Source organism: Alexandromys fortis, unplaced genomic scaffold, assembly GCF_014885135.2.
Source record: "Alexandromys fortis isolate MF-2015 unplaced genomic scaffold, M_Fortis_MF-2015_v1.1 scaffold_20, whole genome shotgun sequence".
Taxonomy (NCBI): Eukaryota; Metazoa; Chordata; class Mammalia; order Rodentia; family Cricetidae; genus Alexandromys; species Alexandromys fortis.
In genome coordinates this window covers 9,553,507-9,579,969 of record NW_026067903.1, presented here as the reverse complement: position 1 = coordinate 9,579,969, position 26,463 = coordinate 9,553,507, and the positions used below count along the sequence as shown (strand labels likewise).

The 26,463-nt window shown below is 38.1% G+C and overlaps 1 protein-coding gene across 4 annotated transcripts in view; it reads left to right on the top strand.

Moving 5' to 3' along the window:
• Khdrbs2 (KH RNA binding domain containing, signal transduction associated 2) overlaps positions 1-26,463 on the top strand; it is a 396,449-nt gene that overhangs the window by 215,212 nt on the left and 154,774 nt on the right. For all 4 annotated transcript variants that reach the window (XR_007590495.1, XR_007590496.1, XR_007590497.1 and 1 more), the window contains exons 5-6: positions 9,144-9,271; positions 14,200-14,398. Coding sequence is in view for 1 of the 4 variants with exons in the window: in XM_050134757.1 (XP_049990714.1) it covers positions 9,144-9,271; positions 14,200-14,398 (327 nt within the window). In the remaining 3 variants the exon portion in view is untranslated. The remainder of the gene's footprint in view (positions 1-9,143; positions 9,272-14,199; positions 14,399-26,463) is intronic.

Sequence of the window (26,463 nt, the reverse complement as noted above, 5' to 3'; positions counted from 1 at the left end):
AAAAAATAAACCTCCAAAAACAAAGAAAATACATTGAATACATGCATGAAAATCACAATGATGATGTTTATCATCTCAAATAAATAAAAACTACATTTACATCTGAAAAAAAAGATATGTGCTTCCCTGCTCCCCTATCCAACCTTCCTTTATCCCAGTCATCCCTTTTCCCCAAGTTCCCCCCATCCTAATAAACTATTCTTAAGATATTCTTCAGTGATTTTATTGGTTTTGTTTTATTAGTAGTTCAGATATTTCATCTAAAATTTAATTTAGCAAAAATTTGTTCATAATCTTTCTTTGTGATATTTTAATGTGTAGAAAAAATGACATAATTTCTTATATTTCAATATTAGGATTCATGTTGTTTATTTAGTTAGTTTATTATCTTTGGTGTTCATTTTAAATAATTTCTATTTCTATGGCCTTTTATCCGGGATATCTATTCTTCTGCAGTTTCATTTTGTGTATTTTTTTAATTTTACCTTCTACACCTTTAGTCTGTAGAATTTCAATTTGAGCATTCTCTTTCATATCTAGTAAGTTGACGGTTTCATTATATGAAATACAGTTTATAACTGCTGTTTTAGTTGCCTTACAGCTAACACCAACACTGGTGTCTGTTCTGGAGAAGTTTCAACTCACTGAGAGTTTGTTGTTGTTTTTTCTAGCTTCCTTGTTGTAGATCACTACTCCTCGCTGTTTCTTTGCATTAAAATAAAGTTATCCAGTCCATTCAAGTTGAAGAAAAGAACAGTTTTTATGAGCCAGCGGGCTTCCTGGAATGCTTCTGACAACACAGTTTTTTCTAATAACACTGTGAGCTCAGGTCTCCTCTGGCTCTGCACAGTCGATTTCCCACCTGCCCGCAAATTCCTAAACTATCGTTCATTGCTCATTTTGTTGTAATGTGAGCTACTCAAGCCCATTTCTATCATACCCTTACTCACACTTTTGTTTCTCCTGCTAGACCTTTTCTGACTCCTTACAATGTCTTTTGATTTTGGCAACATATTGTCCGTTCATTTCTCATTAACTCCAGTCTGTGCATTCAACATTTCTCCTATCTTGGTCATAGCCTGCAGTTTTCCTTTCCTTTCTTTCTAACTGTAAGTGATGATTTACCCAAACGTGTGCTTTCTAGATGAAGAGGAAGATGCCAGGATATTGAAACAAGAATAAAGTGAAAAATGGATAACTGAATGTTGATGGGAATTTAAAAAGCATTTAAATACTTTCACCTGCTTGTGGCTTGCATTCCTCATTTAGCCCCTGATGCCATAAATGTGGGTATCAATCCTTTATCCTTCATCAAGGTAAAATTGTAAAGATGTATTTGGATTTGCTCATGGTGTACTTTGGACTGCTTAGAAATGAGTTTCTATGAAAGGGGCTTTATTAGTGTCCCATCATGATAATTAGCTGGATTCAGCTAGCACCAGGATTATGCATGTAGGAACCTGTAAATAACTGTTTCTATCTGGTTTCTGCATACTAACATACAATAAATGCTCCACCGCATCCTGCTGTGTGTTGGTCACTCAATTTTATATTACTGTGAACATTTTATTTTCCACATATACCAGTCTTCCCATTCAGCATAGATGAAATCTTAGTTCTTAAAACGTTCTAGTGCTCATGAATAATGGTGCTTTCCAACATCCTTGTGCAGGTTAATGTGTGACCGTAAGTTTTTGTCTCACTTCGGAGGATAAAAAAAAAGGTACACTTTCTCTACTCTAAGGGTACAGTAAGTTCAGTTCTGTAGCAAACATGAAATCATAATGCAAAGTTGTTGTTTTAAATCATCTCCAACAGGAACCAACATTTCCTGGTGTTCCATGGCATGGTATTCTAAGACTTTTGTATTTTTTCCAAATTTTAACTGGAAGGTACTGGTACATTATTGCTTCAATTTGCAGCTGCCTGGCAGTACATATTGTCAAGCATCTTATTAGAGGTGTATTTCCCACTTGTATGTCTTCTTTGCTGAAATGCCATATCCAGCCTTCTACACACGTCCTAACTGCTTGTTTTGGTCCCACTGGTTTTTAAGCATTCTCTGTGTCTTGAACAAAACAGTCCTCTATCAGATGTGCTTTTATGATTTGCCATGTATGTGTCTTTTCTTCTCATTCTTTTGAAATCATGATAGGTTCTGTCCTTGAGCCTACATTACTTTTCAAACTGCTTGTAATAACCAAATCATTATTTGTATTAATAATTATGGTACACGTAAATTCTTTTGTTGTGTTTAGACAGAACTTGCTAATTCATCTAATACTAATTTATGAATAAAGATATTATACCCATACTCTAAATAGGGATAAAATATATTGAAATATATTGAAAGTTTGCTAGATTTCTAAAACCAGGTACTTTACAAAAAATTTAGGGAAATAATGAGTAATTTGTAATAGCTAGTTCTCTGCCTCCAGAGACCTAACTTCAACTACAAAAGTATCAATATTTTTTTTAAAAAAAAATGAGGGGTAGTATCTAGGTGAGTGGATAAAGTATTTATGTAGCACACATAGAGTCCCCAGCATATCATAAGCCACGTATGTGACACACCCTTAAGATCAATGCTAGAGACATAGAGAAAAGATCAAAAATCCTTTCTTGCTTGCCTAGATAGTGTATTTGAAGCCAGCCTGGGACACATAGACCTTGTATATATTTATATACTATCCCACTGAGACTAACTAGTGTTGCCCGTTTATGCATGGTAGTCATCTAGTGGAATGTGGGCAAACTACGAATGACCTCTGTTCCAAAGAAAATTATCCTTCCCCCTCAGGTGGCCATCATCTGCATAGCTCCTTAGCTATAGGATGGATCTCATGAGCGAGTCCCCTTTCACATCGACATTTTGAGTGTCTACGTCTTGCAAAAGCCTTTTTTGGTATCCAAAGCTAAAATAAATTCATTCACAGTAGCTATTCCTTGTGCCATGTGAACACAATAGTTTTTCACAGTACTTGTTAATCTCAAAGATGGGAATAGAAAGACCACTGACCCAAATTATCCTGACCAAATGAATTAAAGCAAGCAATTAATTTAAGCAAGCTTTTGTATTTGTGTTTAACGGTTACCTCCCCCTGAGCATTGAACATAAGGAAGACAAGGCTTTATTAGTTCAGAGGTAGGGGTTTCCAAATGGGGGGTTTGGAGGGCAAAATGCGCAGAGCATACACTTAAGCTTGTCATATCAAGCTCCTGATACAAAGACATGACCGCAATGTGGTCATAACAATGTAGTCATAGCAAAGTAGTAATAACAACATTTTGAAACAAAGGTAGGGTAGCAAGATTGTTATAAACAACTTTTTGAAACAAAGACATGGTTGCTATTTCCTAAAACAGGCTGTTAAGGTTACAAGTGGGGCAGAGTTTAGTTCTTGAGAAACAGATTTCATTATAATCAGTAATGAGTCTACTTTGTCTTTACAATAAGATGTCTTTTAAATCTAAGATGGATGCAGGCTAGCACATCATACTTCTCGTTGTACTGTGGCCCTTACATTCCTTCTTCCCACCTCTTCCAGGATGTTCCCTGAGACTTGCAGCTGAGGAGACTTCTTATAAATGCCCCATTTACTTACCACTCAGTCACTTACTTTCAGCACATTGACTAATTAGAAGTCTCTGCATTAGCTGTTGCCTACTGAAAAAAGAATCTTCTCTGACCAAAGCCGAGAGCCCCAAAGATGCATGAGTATAAACCTAATAATTAGAAAGTTTACCACTGTGGCCATTAAGCAAGACAATAAGTGTATATCCCCACCACATACCCAGGGCCTATTACCTCCCAGCCATAGTAATTTTTTTTTACCATGTTTAATATATCAGAAGAAAAATTCCAACTGTGGAGTAGGTTTCAAATTCAATAAGGTTGGTTTGGTTAACCAACAACATCTTATAATATCTATAAATTTTGAAACTGAATTGTAAGCTACAAAACATCAAAATTTAAGGAAAAAATACTTTCGAATTTCCCTTGTCTTCAAAAAGGCTGGAAGCTGTAGGGTTGTTGATAGCAGTCACCCACATCAACCCTGTTTATAAATAGAATTTTTACACATTTTTTTCAAATTATGCTTTCCACTGTGATTTTTCACCTAAGAAGATTTGGAGGCCATTGGATTGTTATTATAAAAAGTGTTTTAAAGTGTTTTCCTTATAAGTAAAAGTTGACTTAAATATGATAAAGGATTAATTAAAACCTATTTTTATTTAAAACTCAATATGGTGCCCATATTATGTGCTTGACAACTTGCCAGAAAAAAATAAATAATATTCTCATTTATTCTTTAAGAATTTCATATGTTTTATTATATCCACCCCTTTAATGAGATTCTCTCCCAATCCCCTGTCTCTCACCTCCCTTTTCCTTAAAAAAAATAATAATATTATTATTTGTGTTGACCAACTACACCTGTGGATGGGACCTGCCTTAAAATGTGGGCAATATATCATGTCATCCCACCGAAGAAAACTGACCTATCTCTCTTGTCCTGCAACAATCCAATGCTAATAGCTCCTTGGCTATGGGTGGCACTGTGTGTCTGCTTCCCCTCCTTCATACTGGAATTTTGTATGAATTTGCTAAGAACATTTAATGAGCAAGCTTATATTGACTTTGACTTTATTTTGATAAACAGAACTTGGTGTTTGTAGCAGCTCAAATCTGACATCTGCACTTATATGAATATTTTTCTAGCATCCTTCATCTGTCTTGAAGTGATAGCTGATTTGTGAGACTTCCATTAAATTAAAAATCTTACAAAAATATTTGAGTTCTTTGTTGTTCAATTCACAGATCTTTAAAGGAAGACCTCATATGCCAGTAGCCAATGTTTTATAAAGAAAATAAGAAAAAGAAAACAAGCCATTCTAATAACCATATAATACATGCATCCAATCTGTTTATCAACATGTGTGGTCATGATTTTTGAATAGTTTATAATAATTTTTGATAACAGTAAAAGATATGTGAAATCAGAAGTTGCCATCAATAGCAATTCAAGGCTCAGAGTCCAAGCCATTGGATTGTTTTGTTTGATGAATAATATTATAAATGTTTTAATACTATTATAAATGTTTTAAATGAACTTAGTGCAGAATCACTTATTCAGCATATTCTTAATAAATCTTAATTTACCTTTGATTGACTATAGCTTGATAATAGTTTTCTGGTTTCTAGTGTGAGCTGAAGTAAGCTCATTCTGTGCTGGCTCAGTGAAGCTACCTAATCTTTGTCTTATTAAATAATCTCTGCTAGTATTTTTAAAGTTTTCTATCCATTTCAGCTCCGTTATAACTATGATATTGGCTCAAAGCCTACATTTTCCTTTTATTTAGTTTTTACTCTTTTAACACAGGATGGCCTTGAACTCATAACCCTCTTTCTTTGCTTCAATGGTACTAGAATTTCAGGCATGTGCCACCACATGCAATTTCACCTTCTTGCTTATTACTGTGGTTTGTAGAGCTTGATATTTCTTCCGTTCTCTTTGTTATAACCCGGAAGGATTAAACTATACGTGTCATTTTTTATTTACATATTGCTTACCTTCTTGTACTTATTAATTTGTGTGTGTGTGTGTGTGTGTGTGTGTGTGTAATACGTATGCAATGGGCTGGTACCATGACAACCATGGGGAGGGAAAGGACAGCTTGCAGGTGTCAGCCCTCTCCTACCACCAGGTAGATTTCCAGGATCGCTCAGGTTGTCAGGCTTGGCAGCAAATGCCTTTATCCACTGAGGCATCTCATCTGCCCATGGCCACATTTTAAATGTGTGGCACCAGGGCCTGCTGAGTCTTAATGGAGAGGATTTGGCAGAAAAAATGGTCCCTGACTGAACCCCCAGGTTGTCTATTAACACCTACCATTACCTGCCATCTAAATGTAAGTTAAATAATCTTCCCAATTTGTATGTTGGCAAAATGCCACCGCAGCAGATGGACAAGACTGTATGTAACTGGAAATTATGCATATACATTTAATATGTGGACTGTGCACATAATTCCTTTCTAGGAACAGCCAAACATCCTCCTGCCCGCAGCTATTTAGTGTGTGTACTGTTTACACCATATGCCAGCACAATGGGAGGGCCTTAACTGAGAGGCAAAAGGGAACAATCATACATTTCATGGAAACTGTTTCATGGAGTACATTTATCTCATTCAGGGGAGGGAACATATGCAAACTATTGTGAGTATAAATGAGATTATTTCAAGTAATATATTTCCAAAACCAATTTTGGTATTTAAAAAAGGCAAAACAGTTTAGAAATGATAGAAAGAAAGAAGTGTGTTACTTTCTACCAGGACACCCTTAAGCTTTTAGATGTCTATTTCTTTTCCTCCTATCTCATCACATTCATGCAATAAAAGCAACGTATTCAGTGCCACCATAATTCTCTGTACTAATGAAATTGTTCTACTCTGTCTCTAAATAGTTCTTATGTTCGCCTACCTCTACGAGTCTTTCCTAGTTTCCCATTAACTGGTGCATTAAGCAAGTTGTATTTTTTTCTTTAAATTCAAAGTATTGCATTTTCCAGTTATTGGTAGTGAGTCTAAGATTCAGCCTTCTAGAGCCATTTTAAAGTAGGAAAATGTCAGTCACACTGACTCAGCCACAGTACAGAGTATGAATGGAACACCTTCCATCAGTACTAATACAAATGAGGTTGTCAAAGCTCTCAGCTCTGTGATTTCAGGAACTCGATTTTGTCAGAATTCTATATTTCCACTTGATTCCTCGAAGAAGCGAATGATAAAGTGGATTAAACATGGAGGTATTTTATTAGAGAAAGTGCTCTTGTGACAATGTCGAAATCGTTCTGGGAAAGGAGGACTCTTCCAGACAATATGTGAAGCCAAGAAAAGAGAAATGTGAGTTTTTGGACTTCTTTGATATGCTGAAGTAAAAATATAAGTTCAGCAATACCGAAAAGGAGTCCTCAAAATATAGGAATCCAGTGCCTTCTTGGAATAGACTTAATTTAGCATCAGGAGCTGTGAGGAACTCTTAGCAACATGGCCTCGAGGATGTAGTATTTCAGGAGGCAGCAACTGCAGCTCACGGTCAGTTACACTTGTAATTGCATGTCTCCATTCTCTTGGTCACCATAAACCTGCAAAGTGATTAATCTCTTAAAGGGAACATTTCCCACTAAGTCCATAAGGAATCCGCTTGTATATTGTCAATAGTGGCTTTGCTTACATTAAGAATTATTCTTTGTGGTAAAATATTCATCTAACCAAGATTGATAATCTTTTCTAGTTAATGGAATTTTCCGGAACAGCAAAACAGCCGTGGCACTGAGTTAGTAAGCTCACACCTTAAACAGAGATTCAGTAAATGTTTCAAACTATTTGATACCTAGATATTTTATTCAGGTATTACTGAGTTCTATCTGAAATGGCACCCGACACAAGAAATAAATGCTAGCATGTAGTTCCAATGTCATCCAGATGTGTGGAGAATGGCTGTTTCAGCTTGCCTCTGAAGCTCTGCTCTCACATCCTATGCTGACAAACCATTGCTGCTCCTGGAATCCTTAGATCAAATCAACACAAGATTTTTAATGACTTTGGATCCCAGTTCATTATCTTTTTATCCTGGGAACAATAGATTTCTGAGATTTGCAGGCAATGTTTCAGGTCTCTATCTGTTTGACCAGGAGAACAGAATGGCTCTCAGGCATCTCAGAAAGGATGGCAGAAAGGGCCGAGTGACTGGAATCTCCCCACATGTTCTACCTTCCAAAAACTGAGTTAGACTTCCATACCTTGTGGTATAAGTTTTCCCAATGCCAAAACACGCAAGTTCCAGTACACAAGCACTTTCCAGTCACTTTAGCTATGTTTTGTACTTAGCACAAAAGTTTCACACAGCCAATGCCAAGTGAAACTTATTAGAACTTTCAGAGGCATGGATCCAGGAGAAAAAGATCATATTGGCAATTTGGCACAAATAACCAACTACTCTGTTTTATATTGTTCTACAAAGGTGTGTGTATGTGTGTGTGTCTGTGTCTGTGTGTGTATCTGTTTTTTTGCCTAAGTGTTTCTATGTCTCTATATGTGTGTATGTATATACACACATGATATGATGAGGAAATAATTAAAACTAGCACTTTTTATTAAAGGTTAAATCCATCTATGATGACTCCGACCTACTTTTTCGTTCTTTGTAAATGACTAGCTGAAGAAGAATGGCAGGAGTTTCACCCAAGCCTCTGGTTGTGACTGTAACATTTGATTTACACTTAATGAGGATAAGATGCATAAGGAAGTTCCTTGATTTGAAAATGTTACAGGCCAGGTTATCTGGTGAGATTCCAGAATTTCTGTGTCTGAAACAAAGCCTAGTGCTGGACATCATTTTAATGAATTTAAGACAATCTCACCTGCTCTGGGTCTTAGGACTGTCCCCTTTTGAACTGTAACTCAGGAACTGTTTGAATAGCATACACTCATACTCCCTACACATATTCACCCAAGTGCAGTCTATTTGCCAGGATATTGATGTTGACAGTTCTAGCTAAGGTACCGTCCAGTGTACTAATACCCTACTTCTACTTTCCCTCTTCAGATAAACCCTAACATAATAGTAAAGAGAATTGAATCCAGTGTCATGATGAGTAATTTCTTGATGAAGGAATCATCTTCATTTTCACTACACAATAAGAGGCTTGAAGAGATTAGTGCCTTCTTTAGCATCATTTCCGGGGTTTTGTACATAAGAATCAGGAAACAGACACAGTTGTTTTGTTTCTTTTGTTACACATTAGCCTAGATTGATCTAGAATTCAGGATGTTCTCATATAGTCCTTGAACTCATTGGAGCATCCTTTCTACCTCAGGCTCTTGAGGTACCAGGACCAGCACTTTGAGGCAAGGTATGCAGGTAGTCTCTGCTCTGGCCCCACAACATTATGGTCTTGATTTATATTCTTCAGTTTTGAAACGCTGGTGACAAAACTTGGGGTCCCTCACATGCTAGATGAATGTTCTGTCTCTGCATTGAATCCTGAGCCTTTTTCTTATTGTTTGGACTGTGTGTTTCAGGGCTAAGAAGCCAACGTCTTATAGTAATTCATCATGCCTATTTTGTTTTCCTTCTAGGACTACAATGATGAAATTCGCCAAGAACAGCTCCGGGAGTTGTCTTACTTAAATGGCTCAGAAGAGTCTGGCCGTGGCCGAGGTCTTAGAGGCAGAGGAATCAGAATTACTCCCATAGCTCCTTCAAGGTACGTGAGTTCTCACTCTTAGTGGATTAACAAAAATGATGACTTCAGGCATCTGCTCTATGTCAAAATTCCAAAGAGAACTAAACAATTAATTAACACTCACATAATAATATGACAGTAAGTCTAGATGCTTAAATAGTACAAAACACAACAGCCTCATCAATACTCACATTATAACAAAACAGTAAGAATGGATGGTTAAATAGCATACAAGAAATGGCCCACATTAATTCATCACATTTTTTTTAACTTGAGATAAGTACTTTTTATAAACTTTGGAACAAAAGTTGGGTGGGCCAAGTGTGGTAGCCCACACCTTTAATCCCAGAACTCAAGAGACTGAGAAAAGGGAATCTATGTGTGTTCAATACCAGCCTGATGTCCATGGTGATTTTGAGGCCATCCATGGAGCTAGTTTCAGAAACAAAACAACAACAAATGTAAGGGAGAATATTAAAATGTTACCTAAAATAATAGATACATTCTGACTGCAGAATTCATGAATTTGAACACTTAACAACTATTCTTAGAAACTAAGGTGGGAACCCGAGATGCTCTACTTCCCTGTTCTGTCCCCAGGATTAGGTCACAGAGGTTACATAGTCCTTTGCTTTTTTAAAACCAGAAATGATAGAAAGCTGCACATTTTATCCATGCCATATATGGTTCTTGAAGGGATATAATATTGTCAGTTTACATATAAATGAATTGAATATATCTTCATCATGTAAGAAGAAAAGCTCACTGTGGCAGCACTAACATCTTAGCTATATAAACTTCATGAATATATTTGGCTTTGCAAAATCCTTGATGATAATTTTTTGTTTTGTAGGATTCTGAATGAATTTTTTAAGCTTGAAATAGAAGACATTAATTTGCCAAATGGCAAAGATGCATGCATACTGTAATACCCAAATCAGAGACCAAACAGCAGTGAACTCAGACTAACATTCCCGAACATCTATTTCAGGGGCAGAAAACAAACATCGAAAAGTAAGGCATAGTGGGAAGTCTAGGGTCATAGTATCAAATGCCTTCCAATGGTGCTGTAGCTGTTACTGTCTTTGGTTTTCTTTTTCTCACTTCCCCACAAGTTCAACAGCTTTGCCCACCTTGCTGCCCGTTTCTATTCTGGTGCCCTACACTCTGTCTGGCCTCTTATCAGCTATCTTAAAGCTGATTCTTCCCAATCATAGCCCAGAACTAGAAAAACCTGGAAGCAAAATCAACCTTTTTCTGATTAAAAGTTATACCACACACACCACACACATACACACAAACACACACACATCACAATCTTCACACACAAGATGCATAATCCATTTACTCATTCACTTTCTTTTCTGTATAGCTGGCTAATATTTGTAAAGGACAGACTACGAATAATGTCCCATCTGTCATGATAAAAGTATAAGATATGCTAACATATTCTGCGATTTCTGCCCCAAACACTTCAATCATTATCAATACACCACTGCCTTTTCCATTTAATATTTTAAAACCTTGCTTGTTTTTCAGAAAAAAAATTAAGGATTCCAAAATAGAATATTCAACATTTAGCTCTATACATGAATCTATGTAGAAATTTTGGGACAATTAAATCTACCTGAAGGAAAAGACACAAAAACTTTTCAGAGCTTTTGCTCATACTTCATCCCAAAAATTAAAAAGTAAACATTGTTCTAATTTTCCAGGTCTTATCCTTATTGATACAAGATGCAACATTTTACTTGAGACAAGTCTTTTATAAAACTTGCATTTCTTGCCTGATTTTGTTTGATTCCAAAGTAGCATCCTTGTAAATCATCTTAAATAGGTTAATTCTAGAGTCTGAACAATAAAACCTCACAAATTTGTGGTACAGAAATATTATTTTAACTATTAAGCAGTTTAGCAGGTAAATATTAACTATATATTTCACACACCAAACAAAGCAAAATATCTTCAGTATTCCTTGAGAATCTAACTACATAAATTACTTATCTTATTATGATATCTTAAAAACATCATAGTAATAGAATTTGTTCTAGTACTAACATAGGGGACCAGATCATGAAAGAAACTTAAAGGAAAAATGTTTCTTTTGGCTCAGAGTATTTGCCAAAATTTGAATGGACTTAAATTTTGGTGAATCTTTATTCCAATGTTTTAATTCATTTCTTAATCAAATAAATAAAGGAGCACTATTAACATTAAGGGCAGATTTTGGATGATTTGGGGGGCAACACTAGAGGTAACATATAGAACTGGTAGATTTTAAAGGGATGTCACCCTATCTGTATTTTGGAAAGGATCTTGGGAATTGGCATGATGAGCAATTAGCTGTGTTCAAGGCTAAGAAGTGGTGAAAGAGACTGAATCACAACTGGGGAAACAATGAAGACAAACCCACGACCTGAGGCTGGCAGAAAGGAACAGCACTTGAAATACAGAGAAACAGAATAGAGAAAAGAATAAAAGTCGAAAGAAACATTTTCCAGATAATAGTTCGGAGAAGTCTTAAATATAACTCAGGAGACACAGGGTCATGGGAGCTATAAGAGGAAATTGGTAGGCTGTGGGCTTGGCAGGCTCAGCCAAGTGTCTTCCCAGAGTGCTGAAAACAAGAACTAAAGAGATGACATTTGGTTCAGAAATGAACATGAAGAGAAGATTAAATGCAGAAAATGCTCTTTGAAGAAGTCAGAAACTGAAAGAATACTGCACTGGGGATTTAGCCCTGGACAGTATCCTAAAAGAGATGGTGCATGCTTTAGGTTGAACGGGAGGAAGCAATGGTGTTAAGACTGCCAGGAAATGACAAGACATATAAGAGGGAATGAGACACACTGGAAGAAGTTTTGCTAAGATTGGGTCTATGAGTTAGTTGAAGAAGAAATGTAATGAAAAAATCAGAATCAGTATGAGCATGAAATAATTGTAAAGCAGAAATATTATATAGATTTAGAAATCTAGGTACCTCTCAATCTGAAATATATTATTTTAGGTCTAGGTAATTTAAATATTTACCTACTATTATTCATTGACATAGCCAGCACATGTAGTTTATTATCAACACATGTACATTTTGATAGCATTAAAATGCTAAACTAAACAGGAATTATCACCCTAGTCGTCAGACCCAGGAGTATGTTACCATTAAGGAACCAGGGACTTGGAGGCTATATTAATGACATGTCTCATCATAAGCTAATATTCAATAAGAAGCAACTCAACAGAGGAAAGAACAGTTATTTGGCTCACAGTGTGAAGGGGATACGTTCATCATATTTGGAAAGGCCTTGTGGAAGATGACTCACAGCGATGGGGACCTCTGACTGGGAGAGTTTTGCTCTTTGAGTGTCCACAGATAACTAATCCTTCCAATAAGGTTCCCCATCCTACAGATTCTAGAACTTCCCAAAACATCACTAAGAGCTGGGCATCATGTGTTTATGCATTTCACATACAGACAGCTCAGGAGCTTGGTGGAGGCAATGGCACTTAACAGGTATCTTAATGTCATCTGATAACATTAGCTTGTTATCCCAGCCATTGCACTTGAAACTGGCACTGCGTGTTTGGGTCCTTTATGGACTTGGCTCTAGGCTACTGTTTTGTATAGTCTCTACTCATAAGCTGGGTAAGCCAAGAATTCACTCCCAACACTCATTTTCTGTTGACCGAGGTTTCTGTCCTGCTCGATCCTGCCAGCCATTTGCCCCCCAAAACACATAGAGGCTTACATTAATTATAAACTGATTGGCCGAATAGCTCAGGCTTCTTATTAACTTTTATAACTTATATTAGCCCACAATCTGGTCTGTGTTAGCCATGTGACTTGGTACCTTTTCTGGTGAGGCAGTCACATCTTGTTTCCCCTGTATCTGGATGACGACTGCAGACTGAATCTTTTCTCTTCCCAGAATTCTCTTGTTCTCATTGCCCTGCCTCTACTTCCTGCCTGGCTACTGGCCAATCAGCATTTTATTAAACAAGTACAAGAAACAAATCTCTACAGTGTAAAGCCATTGTCCCACAACAATTTTCTTCCAGGATGAAAGAGCCAGTTGATGGCTGTTCAGAGCAGTTTAACCCATGCCTCCATTGATGGCACAGCTGAACTCTATGATCATTGACATTCCAACGATCATCACTTTTCTCAAAGCTTAGCATTCTTGCTGATAGCAGTAATTTCTAGAGGTCAACTTTCAGACAATGAAAAGTGAAATGACCATGTATTTGTTTAAAGATTTCAGGTGAACATCCTTTCTATATGTTTCAGAATGTCAGAAAAAATGGCTACATCCTTTGCTCTCATGCTTTTGTTCTGTGTGGTAGAAAACATTCATTAGGCCTTCTCATTGCTGGGCACTAATTCACCAGCCCTGAGGTTACCTAGTGAAAATCTGCCAGTGACTTCACTATCTCGGGAGATAATAGTGTGATGCGTAATTCAAGCTACTGTAATTGCACAGTGTCATCACTCTGGCCAGAATGTCACATTTTATTGATTTTTTTTGAAATATGACCACACTGGAGATCACTGTCAACAACTCCCAACATGGAGATAGTCTACACACACACACACACACACACACACACACACACACACATACACGGTCCCACATGTAGCCAACATACTACATCTCAGAAAATTGTCTGTTTGTTCTTTTAAAGTCTGGAATATAATCAAGAAAGACTTCAGTTTTCTTTTTCCATTTCTTTTTTCTCCTTTTTTTAAAATTATATAATTGAAAATATCAAAATATATTTCATGGCTTTCATTAAATCATAATATTTAAAGAAATATGCTTTAATGTGACTCAAAGCACTTTATGTATTCTATAATATCTATCAGAGAGACTGATTTATATAGATGCAATGAGCTGAACACATAATTTCTTGTCTTTCTTTTCTTTCATCTACTTGCCTCTTATTTCTCATAGGGGCCGTGGGGGTGCTGTTCCTCCACCACCACCACCTGGACGTGGTGTTCTTACCCCTCGGGGGACCACTGTTACCCGTGGAGCTCTTCCAGTGCCCCCAATAGCCAGAGGTGTCCCTACACCTCGTTCCAGGGGGACAGCAGCTGTACCAGGATATAGAGCACCCCCACCTCCAGCCCATGAGGCTTATGAAGAATATGTAAGTACCCCCAAAAAATTGTTTTGAGGAAGAATTAAATTTACTGGTTCAGAAAGTAAACTCCATTCCATAAAAGTAGAAGGTAATGTCAGTTGTAGGGCACAAATATCATTTACAACAGACGTTAAGCCATAGATTTACATGTGAACACTTAGGAAAAAAAATTCATCAATGTCATCATTGCAGTTCATATGACATCAACTCTACTGAGGTGTTCCTATCTTTATAAATTTTGATCAGCTTTCAAATTGGAAATAGTTATACATTATTGCAAGTGTGGTATGAATTTTATGCTCATAGAATTTACTTGGAAGTGAATAAACATTAGGGAAAATGAATAAATATGAGCATCAATGTATACACTGTATGCACAGATGGATATCCTCCCATTTTCACAACTTTCACTTTCACTGGCCATTTGAAAGACATGTGATTGTCATCCAGAATTGAAATGTATAGTGTAAACAGGAAATGCAGGTCTTTAAATACCCTCCTACCATTCCTGTCTCCAGAATTTTATTCTTGTGGAGAACCCAGCAGTGTCTACTCCACCACCTCTTTCAAAGGTCCCAGGGACTAACAAAGGTTCTATTTCACCAAAGTTCCTCCTGAGGCACACATGAGAATATTGGGGTTGCTTACAGCACATGGTGAGGTGTTACTAATAGGAGCAGGGGTGACTCTGGAGCAACCACATTGGAAAGTCTTCTTCCAGCGTGGATGGTGGTTTTCCTGTAGCTCCATAAGTGGGATCTCTTTCACCAAATCATCTCCAAGCTGTGGAATCCAGTTCACCACCCCTAAATCCACATGCAATTAGAGCAGAATTGCATACAATTGTCTTAGAGAAGTGAATGGCTATTCAGGTAAGTTTCCAATATAGACCTTCTTCCCTCTTCTTCTATGAGCAAATGTCAGCATGCAGCATATCCAGCTGTGGTTATCTTTGTAATAACAGACACAGTTGATCTTATGAAGATGGTAGTTACTGTCTCAGGGGATAATGCTGTGCAACATGAACCCTCTGTATGTCCACATCATTTGTTATCTCCTAGAATTCTCTGACCTTGCTAAGAAAAGTCACTAGTCCAGGAGCCACTGTGTTATAGTCTCTCTGTCTGTTTCTGCTGTATTATGAAGCTTGGAAAGAGAGTTTCCTGCTCATGTCCTGTGATTTTGTAATCTCAGGAATCTACCATAATGATCCAAACCAGATCATCATGCAATAAAAAAGGATTGTTGTTGGGGTTGGAAAGATGGTTCAGTAGTAAAGAGCACTTACTGCTCTTGCAGAGGACCTGGGTTTGATTCCTTGAATCCATGACAGTTTACAAGTCTCTGTAATTTTTGTTCCATGTAGATCTGATGTTCTCCTCTGGTCTCCAAGGGCACTGTGACATGCCTATACATACATGCACAAGCATTCATACACGTAATTTCACCCTGTAATCTAGGCATTTATTTCATTCTGCCAACAAATGTCCTCTTAAATGCCTTCTGCAAATCGTTGCTCATTAAGTTGAAACCCTTCAATAATAATTGCTCTCATGTGCTGGGCTCTAAAATCATATAAATCATTATACCCTATATGCTAGCTAATTACCAGTCAAAGCTTCATCCAAAAATAAAGTAATCATGGTTGGTTGGTTCCACTCTAGAAGATACTAATGCTTAATGCTGGGTGCACATTTTTGTTTTAACATAAAACACTGACAAATGTCTTAAGGACTGAAGGAAGATTAAACAAGGGCATTCTAGAACTGACAAAATATGTTCATCTGTATTATCTTTTATATACCAGATGCTGATGTTTAAAACTTGGACATTTATGGAAAGTCGGAAAACATAACTCAACTTGTAATTAAGCTGACACAAAGTTTAGTCAGGAATATGACACATTATTTACAAAATAAGTCCATACTACATGGGTGAACAAATACGTGGGGGAAGATATGAAAACTTTTCATGTTTAAAACAGGATTTTCTGTTAGAAAGAATTTGATAACATACAAAGTTTCAGGCGAGTCTGCTGAGCCACTAGTGGCAATCTCTTGAGTACCTAACTGGACTATAGTTAGAGACCTCTGCTTTCTGCTCAACTTCCAGACTATTGATGCCTCTGTACTAGGAAGGAAAAACAAAAGTTTAAGTGTCTCAATAGCAAAATAATAGCACCATGCTGAGTTGATAGTGAAAAATCTCAAAGGAATTCTTAACTCTCAGATAAAATTTTGCAGAAAAAAAAAAAGGTTTCCTTTGTTATAAACCCCAGTGTGAGTCAATTCCTTCTTCACAGGCCTTCTCCTGCTGGGCCCCAGCATTAAGTTTCTGACCACACAAAATGTGTGGAGGTAATCAAATCTGCTCCTGCAGCTGACCTGAAAACAGTAATTGAGACCGCTGTTCTAAGGTCATCATTACATACATACATACATACATACATACATACATACATACATACGTGTATACACACACACACATAGTTTGGGGGTTATTATCCCAACATTATATATTTGAAAGCTTCTTTTTTGTTAAACATCTTCTCATGAAACACATTCACAACTTGCTGAGCCATCACTATAACTGAGGGAAGTTAGAAAAATTGACAATTGTATTTGAACAAAAATTCACATAGAATGAATTAGAATCTCATGAGATCTACCAGAGGTTAGAAGTGAAATAACACTTTTGAAGACACAGACAGGTCTAATCATGGTATATTAAGTCACTGGGGCAGAGTCACTGGGGCAGATGCCGATGCTACCAACTAGCTATTAATTTTGGTGTGATATTAGAGATGCTTAGGCTAGTTGTGCACCTTCTTCAGTGTCCAGAAACACTGTTCTTCCTCTCAGTAACGATCAGAGTAGAATCCTCCCTGGTGCTTTCTCACAGAGAACACACTTATGCTGACAGACTACCTGCACATCCAGGCAGTGACTGAATTTCCAAGTCAGTGTTTAGCACATCTTCTGATTCCTTTATGAATACCTCCACTACAGGGATCTGGATATCCCTAGAAACCAGGTGCTAGAGAGACGGCCATCTGTAGAGATGGGAAGGACTGTCAAAAATCAAACCTGTCTGGGAGACAGAGCTGGTCCCATAACCACCATAAACAGTGGATTTGCTTTGTGGGACTCTTATCTCGCTCTGGCATCTGTTAAAATTCATTTTACCTCATCTTTGACCATTACAACCCTCCGCATATCCCAAAGGCAGAAAATATTTCTTATATTTGTCTTTTAAGTTCTATGTAAACTGCATAGTAGCAACAATAGGATTAAACTACTTATTGTATTTTTAGAAATATTTTATATATATACATATTTTGTTAATTATTAAATGAAAATACAGAATAGCATAAATTGCATATCTAATTTATACTACCCGCCTTAGGGTTTCTACTGCTGTGAAAAATCACTGTGGCCATGGCAACTTTTATAAAGGAAATTTTTAATTCGTGTGGATTGCTTACAGTTTCAGAAGTTTAGTCCACTATCATCATGGTGGGTACATGGCGGTGTGCAGGCAGACATGGTTGCTGGTTACTTCTTGATCATAAGGCAAAAGGAAGTAGAATGTGTCTCTGATCGAATCTTAAGCAGGAGACCTCAAGACTGCTTCCCTCACAGGGACAAACTTCCTTCAACGAGACCAGGCCTCCCAATATTGCCACTCCTTATGAGATTTTGGGGCGAACAACATTCAAACTACCACACTGCCCATGTTCCAGTAAAAGGAATTGCCAATCATGGCTATGGTTGTTTTACAAAGTTTATAAGATAGAGATCATAGGCAAATCTTTGAGAACCAGGGAGAAGAGCGTTTCCATGAGCAGGGAATGGTGAGGGCAAAACCAGGAAAAGGTATCTTCACTGCAAATGTAGAGAATCTAGGAGAAAAAGTTATCAAAACAGTACATTAGACTGAGAGTGGAAATGGCTTAGGAGAATGGAAACAGAGGCCGGATAAAATGCAGGCTTCTGAGAAGATACATATCAACAACCAAGCATCAATAATATTTTTTTCTTTCATTGAAAACAGAAAAAATATCCTGTATTTTCTCTCCTCTATTAAATTTTTTAAATAAAATCACATTTATGTTATAACTTGATCAGAGGCTATACTTTTAATAAAAAGGGACGAGTCTTGGATGATAGCACAGTGGTAATGTGCTCACTGTTCAAGTGTGAGAACTTGAGTCGGACACCCAGATTCCACATTAAGACATAAAGCTGAACATGTAATGCAGACATGTCCAATCTCAGTGCTTCATGGCAAGATAGGAGGCTTACAGGCATATACAGGAGAATCCCTGGAGGCTGTAAGAAAATCCAGGCAAGTAGTCTGTGTCTCAAACAAGGTGTCAGACAAAACCCCCTAAATTGTCCCCTCTCTTTCTGTGACACACAGAGAGAGAGAGAGAGAGAGAGAGAGAGAGAGAGAGAGAGAGAGAGAGAGAGAGAGAGGAGAGAGAAGATATGTTTTGTGAGTTTTGTAACTTATCTCAGTTTGAAGCTTCTAAAAATTTGCTGTTGGTTGGTTGTGGCTTGTCAAATGAAACACTCACTCTCATCTTGATTTTGTATCCATGATTTTGTGGGGTTTCTTCTGATAGAATGCAAATGTGTAACCCTTAAAGCCACATAAAGCCTGGGTCGGTCCCCCTAGAGATATGTCTATACAGCATGTATAGAACAATGTACGTGGGAGACAGGACAGGGGAAGATTGTTTAAAGGAAGCACTGTGCCTGTAGGATGCATCTGCATTTACTCAGAATGATTTCAGTACTGTTGAAAAGTCATTACTTGTGGTATGCTATATTTTTTTTACAAGAATTGTGTGAAAATTAAAGTTAAGGTAAATGCCCTTGGGTTCTTTAAGTGCCTGTAAGAACATAAAATCCTACAGAAAATATTGGCCTTACATATGTGCTTTTATAAATACTCTCTGACAACTCATAGGTTGAGAGAGTTGAAAGAAATAAAACAAGTCTCTGTAGGTCTACAAAACAACTCCTAGTTTCCAAAGACATAAGTCCAATTTATATTTAAACCACTTCATAATTTCTCCAAAGGTTAATGTGTGGACATCAAAGACATGTACCAAAGCACGAAACCAAGCAGGAAGAAAAGAGATAATTAAAATTCAGGCCAATGCTCCATGAGAAATTTTGGCTTAGTATAATCAATCATGTTAACCTAATTTACAAAATGCATCCTGACAAATTTTGAGTTTCTTTTTCATCAGTCTTCGCTAAGCCTATCGGCATGCTGGCCAATCCAGCCATCTAATTCAACCTCTGAGGTATCTTTCCAGTAACTACGAGAAAAGTAGAAATTTCACAGACAAATCAATAGTCCTTAAAAGTTCCGTAAATGAGCTCAAGCCGACAACCTTTAGTTTTGTGTGTATAGAGAACTTTTTGACAGGAGAGGGAAATCAGTATTACATGATAATTGAAATCAATTCTTGTGCCATTTGTAGAAGGAAAGATTACAAGTCTGATCTATAATGCATTTTGAGGGCAGCCACATATGATGGTTTCTGTGGAATAGCCAAGGGCCTTCACCCAAAGAGAGGAGACTTTTATTAGAGCCTCTAGATTGGATATTTGTATTCCATTAAACATTCTTGTTGGAGTTTCATGCTCTAGTCTCTTCTTATTAGAGACTAATTTACCAGAATGCATTGCAGGACTTTGTTTGTTGAAATGGAACTAATATTTAAAATAGTTGAAACATGCAGGGTTAATGGAATGTGTTGCAAAGCTATGGGCTGGCTGGGCATCATATTACTGTGGTTCTGAGTTCAGAGAAAGTTAATAGTATTTAGTCACAACTACGTAATAAATTACTTCCACAAATAATAAAACACTCATCCTTTAAAGCCATTGGTATACCTCCCCTGTGGTTGAAGTCTGAATGAGCCATATTTCTAATGTGTTAGATTTCAAATCACCTAAGAATAAAGGAGGATTCTTCTGTTCACAACAATGCTTGGGATTGAGTTAAAAAAAATCTACCTCCAAATTACAAAGATGACAAATGTCTCTTGCAATACAGTGACTGTTTTCTCTCTTTGTTCTGTTTTGAAATGTCTGCTAGCCACTGGACAATATTATATCATATAAACATAATACTAAAGTTTTCTCTAGGTTGTGTTATGAAAAAAGCGTTATTGATTAACTAATTTGTGTGTGTGTGTGTGTTTCTGTGTGTGTGCACTGTGGACAAGAAGAGAACAGTGGTTAGGGATATTTATTATTAGTATACAAAATTAAATTCTCACTTTGGTTATACTACTATTAATATATTATATTAACAATATTAATGTATTTGAGGCAGCATCATTCTTCTCTTTGGTTCATACACATGGTCTCAGAATTAAAAAGAGTGAGAGTGTGCTGCTTGGAGTTAGTTCCATAGGTGTGTTCTCAAAGGATCTGTGTGTCACAAGAAATATGTACATTGTAAGGCTGAAAATTATATCCAGCTATGCCTTAAACCTGAAATGTACTTACAGGTTCACTTTAATGCTTAATGCTTAACCCCAAACATGTGGTACTATGTTAAAGGCTGTGGAACCTTCAAGGGGAGAAGTTGCCTAAAGGTCATGGGGGCAGGTCTTCAAAGGTTCTGCCAGTGTTTAGGTCTAGGTCAGAGCTCTCTGCCTTCTTCTCTCTGCCATGTGCATGGCACTGTGACAGGCTTCTCCACTAAGGTCTAAGATGGTCCAGCCACCATGCCTTCCAAGATGGGGAACTGGAATATATGCCCCAGACACCTACTTCTCTCACTTGTTATATCAAAATGGTAACAATATACATCATAAACACACACACACACACACACACACACACACACACACACACACTAGACAGGACCTTGTGAAACCTCCATCTATGCTAGAAGATGGTTGGATTGATCTTGTGCAGGTCTTATGTGGGCAACCACAGCCGCCATGAGTTCACTAGTGCTCTACCATGTCCTGAGGATACTATGTCAACAGTTAAAATGCATTTGCTAATGGTATTTTAGAGAAAGTTATCGGAAGGCTCTCAAAATTATTCCTTCCAAGTCATTAGGTCAGGCATATTGTTCCCATAAAGACCTATATCTAAAACTTAGAGACCATGCACTGCCAGCATGGCATATGGGATTGTTTGAGTCCTCTCTGCAAGCAGATAAATCTGTGAGATTATCCAAATGTCTCTTATTTCACATGTTCCTTCCATAGAATTCTGATGACTCTCTAGAAGATACATGTGTGCATAGCTATGCAAGAGCATGCACATCAAAGTACACACACACATACACTCGCACGCCCACACACACGTACTCTATTCATTTCTAGTTATTGACAATACTGAAAAAAAAAAAACAACTGTTTATCATCTTTGTTCATCAGAGTAGCTCCTCCCTGAAAGCATGGTTTATTGAAACCATGTGAGGATATCTTTGCCCAGGCTGGAGAGATGGCACTGAGGCTAAGAGCTCATAGTGTTTTACAGAAAACAAGAATTTCAGTTCCGAGCACCCACACTGGGCAGCTTGCAACCACCTGTGACTCCAGATCTAGAGAATCTGGTGCCCTCTTCTGGCCTCTATGACACCCACATGTATGCATGCACACAACCACAAATGAACACCACGCATACACATATGTACAAAGTAAATGTTATCTCCCCATACATTCTATCCCTCAGTTTTTAGAACTGTACCCAAATGACCTCCTTAGTTCTGCAGACCTGAGCATACTGTTGTGCAAACCAGAAGCCAATGCAGAGATAGGAAAACATGTTTTAAAAAGAGCTTTCTGGGAACTTATTTGATCGAAAGAACAGTGGGTAGACATTTCCACTTTAGAGAGGAAAAGGCTTTGTGTTTAATTTCTGTTGTTTAGTAAAGGAATCTATTCTGTTTGCACTACAAATGTACATGCAGACCTTTTAAGAAGAATGGCTGCTGTAGGCCATAGCCACACACACAGCATTCTAAATACGATTACAAAAAGTATTTCACTTCACATTTGGATGCTGCTTATTATTTAGTTATATAAGAAATGTACAATTATTTATTTAATTTGTTTGCATTAATATACATTTTTCAGATTTACATGACAGCATTTAGGTTTCATAAATAATTTGATGTTGCATTTATCACCCCAAAATAAATCACCAAATCTTCCCCTTTCCCTTCACCAAATGAAGACTAGCTCCATTGAAATTCTTTCCAAAGAAACACATGTCATCCAGCCATCCCCTGCTTTGTCTTTTGTTTGTCTGTTTATTCATTCATTTGTTTGTTTTTTAAACATAATTCTTTATTGATTCTTTGGAAATTTCACATCATGCACCCCAATACCACTCACCTCCCAGTCCTTCCATATCTACCTCTCACCCCTGCAGTAAGTATGCACTCCGGATTAGTTTAACAAAAAAACAAAACAAACAGAAAACCCACCTCATGCCTCCATCTTTTCAACACCTCTTCCTTCATCCTAGTGTCATCAGGAGTTGCAACATGTAATGCAGTATACTCCTTTTCGTCCAAACAGTCCCATCTGCAAAATGTTTCCTACAATGAGTCATGGTCTGATTCAAAACCTCTGGTTTCTGGTACACCATCATGGTACACCATCATCACTGGGCCCTCATTGAAACTCCTCTTGGATATCCTGTTGTTGCCCAGAGTCACGAGGATACCACTGCCATCGTTCCACAGGACCAGTCCCCTTGCACAGTCCAGTAGGACATTGATGGTGCAGCTTGTAGTGTGGGCTAACCCACGGTCCAGGATGTGCATCTGGGTGAGAGCTGACCTGGTCATTCCAGGCCACTGGCACTACCCCTTTTAGACAAGGGTAAGAGCAGGCTCTCTTAGGCTCATGCCACTGGGGCCAGCTCTCCCATGCCTGTGGTGAGAGGTGGGACCATCTCTTCCAAGTGCTGGTGTCAGCTCTCGCATGGGGGTTGTTGATGGCACCTGCTCTTCTGTTGCATTGTTCATCAAAGGACAGGGCCAGCTATCCTGGGACCAGCAAGGGACAGACTGTCTCCACATGGTCCTTGGATTTCAGTACATTTGTTTCCTATGATACCCTGTGGTAACAGACCCTGACTGATGTTGGACCAAGGACCTAGACGTGGCCCAAAGCAGCAGCTAGGGCTCAGTCCTGTTTGACTGCACAGGCCACTCATGTTGACATGACCCCAGTGGCAATGAAGCCCTCAAAAACAAACATGGCCAAAGGTGGAGCCCGATCTCCCCTCCTTTGTTTTCTGTCCTAGGCTTTGCACAAGCTGTCATAACAAATTTTTAGCTTCAATCTCCACAACTACATAAAATGTTTTCTGACTCCACTGACCTATGTTTTTGATACTGTAATTATTTGGGTACCCTTCTGTTTAAAAAGCCCCCCTTCTCCTATACCCATGTATCTGATCAGATCTCATCAAATAGCTTCCAACTTAGGATTCACCTGCTTTTTTTTCTTTTCTCTGAAAGCTTCCTTCTGTTACCAGAAGAAGCCTCTCTGATGATTACTGGATAAGGCACTGATCTATGAGTACACCAGAATATCATTAGGAATCTTTTATTGATTATTTTTGATCAGTAGTGTTTTGTTTTACCTTAGGCCTCTGGTCTACCTAGTTTCTGGTTCTTGTTAACCCAATTAGAGTCAGGTGTGGGTTTGTTTTCTTGTGAAATGAGCCTTGGGTTAAATCAAGCATTGGTTGGCTACTACCACAAGTTCTGTGAACCATTGCCCTAGCTTATTTTAGAGGCAAGTCAGATTGTAGGTTAAAGGTTTTTGTGGATGAATTGGTGTCTACATTTCTTTTTCTGGTCACCTTCCTGCCCAGAAGACTAGAATGTAGGGTTGTGAGATCCATTTAGGCACCAACTTAACTTCCCGTTCAATGATCTATGTGGATGTTGTTCTCACAAAGTCAGTTTCCAGAAAGCAATCTTTTGTCTTAGCAACAGCCTGGGTTGTTTGGTGATTTCCATTGGCCAACAGCTCAGTTGAATGCAATATAGTTCCACCACTGGAATTCTCACCTGGGTAACAAGAGCTGGACAGTAGAGATTCCTAATTACTAGGAGTAATTGCTACGAGTCCTCATTGGGATCACCTTCATAGATTCCAGGAAGTTTCCACTGCACTGGATTTCCACACCACCACCAGATGCTTCCATGATCCCAGCTGTCTTTCCCTGCCGCTGCACTCTTGCCCTCCACCCTACCACCCCCTCAACAGATTCCCCCACTCCCATCCCACCCCCATATGATCTGCCCATAAAACCTGTTCTATTTTCCCCTTCCCAGGAGATCCATGTATGCCCCCCTAGACCTTCCTCTTTACCAAACTTTTTTGGGTCTATGTATTGTAGCTTGGTTATCATTTACTTATTAAAATAGCTATGTCAGCTTGCTTTTTATGTTCATTTGCATGGAATATTTTTTCCCATTCTTTACCCTGACTGAGGTAATGTTTACCTTTGATGTTGAGATGTAGTTCTTAGATGCAGCAGAAGTATGATTCCTGTTTTCACATCCATCCTGTGTTGCTGGTTTTCCTATCCTGTTCAGATGGTGTGTTCACGGGAGATGCCTGATGGTATTGGAGGCTGGAATACTGGGATCAGTTGGGGGAATGAAGGTTGGAAGAAAAAATCTTTGTGATCCTTTGGGTATGAGGTCAGAGAGGAAAGGGAAACCACAGCAAGTTTCCTGCTACAGAGCTGTGAATGAGACTGGGGGATTGAATCTGAGGCACAGTAGGAGGGGTGAAGGTCTGCCTTCAGCCTACTTCTTACCCTGGGAGGAGCCACCCTTGGGTTCATAAGGGGTGCCTGCCAGAACTGGGGTCTGGGTCAAAGCAATAGAGGGGGAGGGTATGAGGAGAAAATGGTTTGTGGGATCCCCAGGTGATATGGGCATGGATTAGAAAAGGTTGCAGCTGGTGTTCCTTGTAAGGATAGGGATGAGGCTTGGGGTTTGAGTCTGGGCTGACAGTGAGAGGAGTTCTGTAGGTAGCCTAGCTGATTTTTTCCTGATTTGACTTCTTCCATTCAGACAAAAATCTAGAAGTTGTTATTCAGTTTTCTCACGGACTTTTCCACCTCAAATATTAAATTTAGGTTGGCTTTTCTAAAATGCTCCATTCATTGTGCCACTTCTTCCTTTATAAACAACTTCCCATTGCCTAAGGATATAGTCCCAACTCACAGCTTTGCATGTGTATAATTTAATATAATGAACATAAAAGTATAATGACTGTAGTAAGTACTTTACGCTAAAAGCTTCCTTACTATCAACTAGTGCGTTTCACTTTTATATGATTTTGACCAAGACTAGAAATAAAGTAGATGATCACAAAAGAGGGCAAACTCCAAGTCTATACTGTAAGAAGTGAGCAGCAATTTTATCATTCTTCATATATTCAAATATAGAATCATTTACTGACATTTAGTCAATTTATTATTTACTGAATGGTGATTTTGTATGGAAGAATTGCCAAAGAGTCAATGAAGGATGGAAAACTGCAGCCAGCATCACTACCTGTCAATTTCACACTAAAGCTTTTGCATACATAATCTCACAACCACAATAAAAGTAGAAAGTAGAATTCTCTTCTTTTCCGTGAAGGAGTTCTAGAATTAAAAATATTAGACTAATACGCCAAGTATTAATGATGTTTCTATAACAAAGGGAACTCATCTAACTTCATGCTTACTGTGATCTATATGCTGTACAGTTTGTACCTTCAGTGTTTAGTTTCATAAAAACATTATTGCATTCCTGATCATTTTCATTTCAAAATTGATTAAATGGAGGCAGAAGAGGTTTCATAATATGACAAAATGCTACCTCACCCATGAGCCAGATTTCAAGTGGGAGTTCTGGGGCAGAGCTGATGGCTTCTAGGCCATAGCACAATGGCACTAAAGACAAGGAGGTGCTTCTCTTAGTGCAGCACATGAGAAAACTTACGTTTTGCCTTTAGTTCTTGGATGAATTAAATCTTACATAAGGAAGTTTGTGCGCAAGGA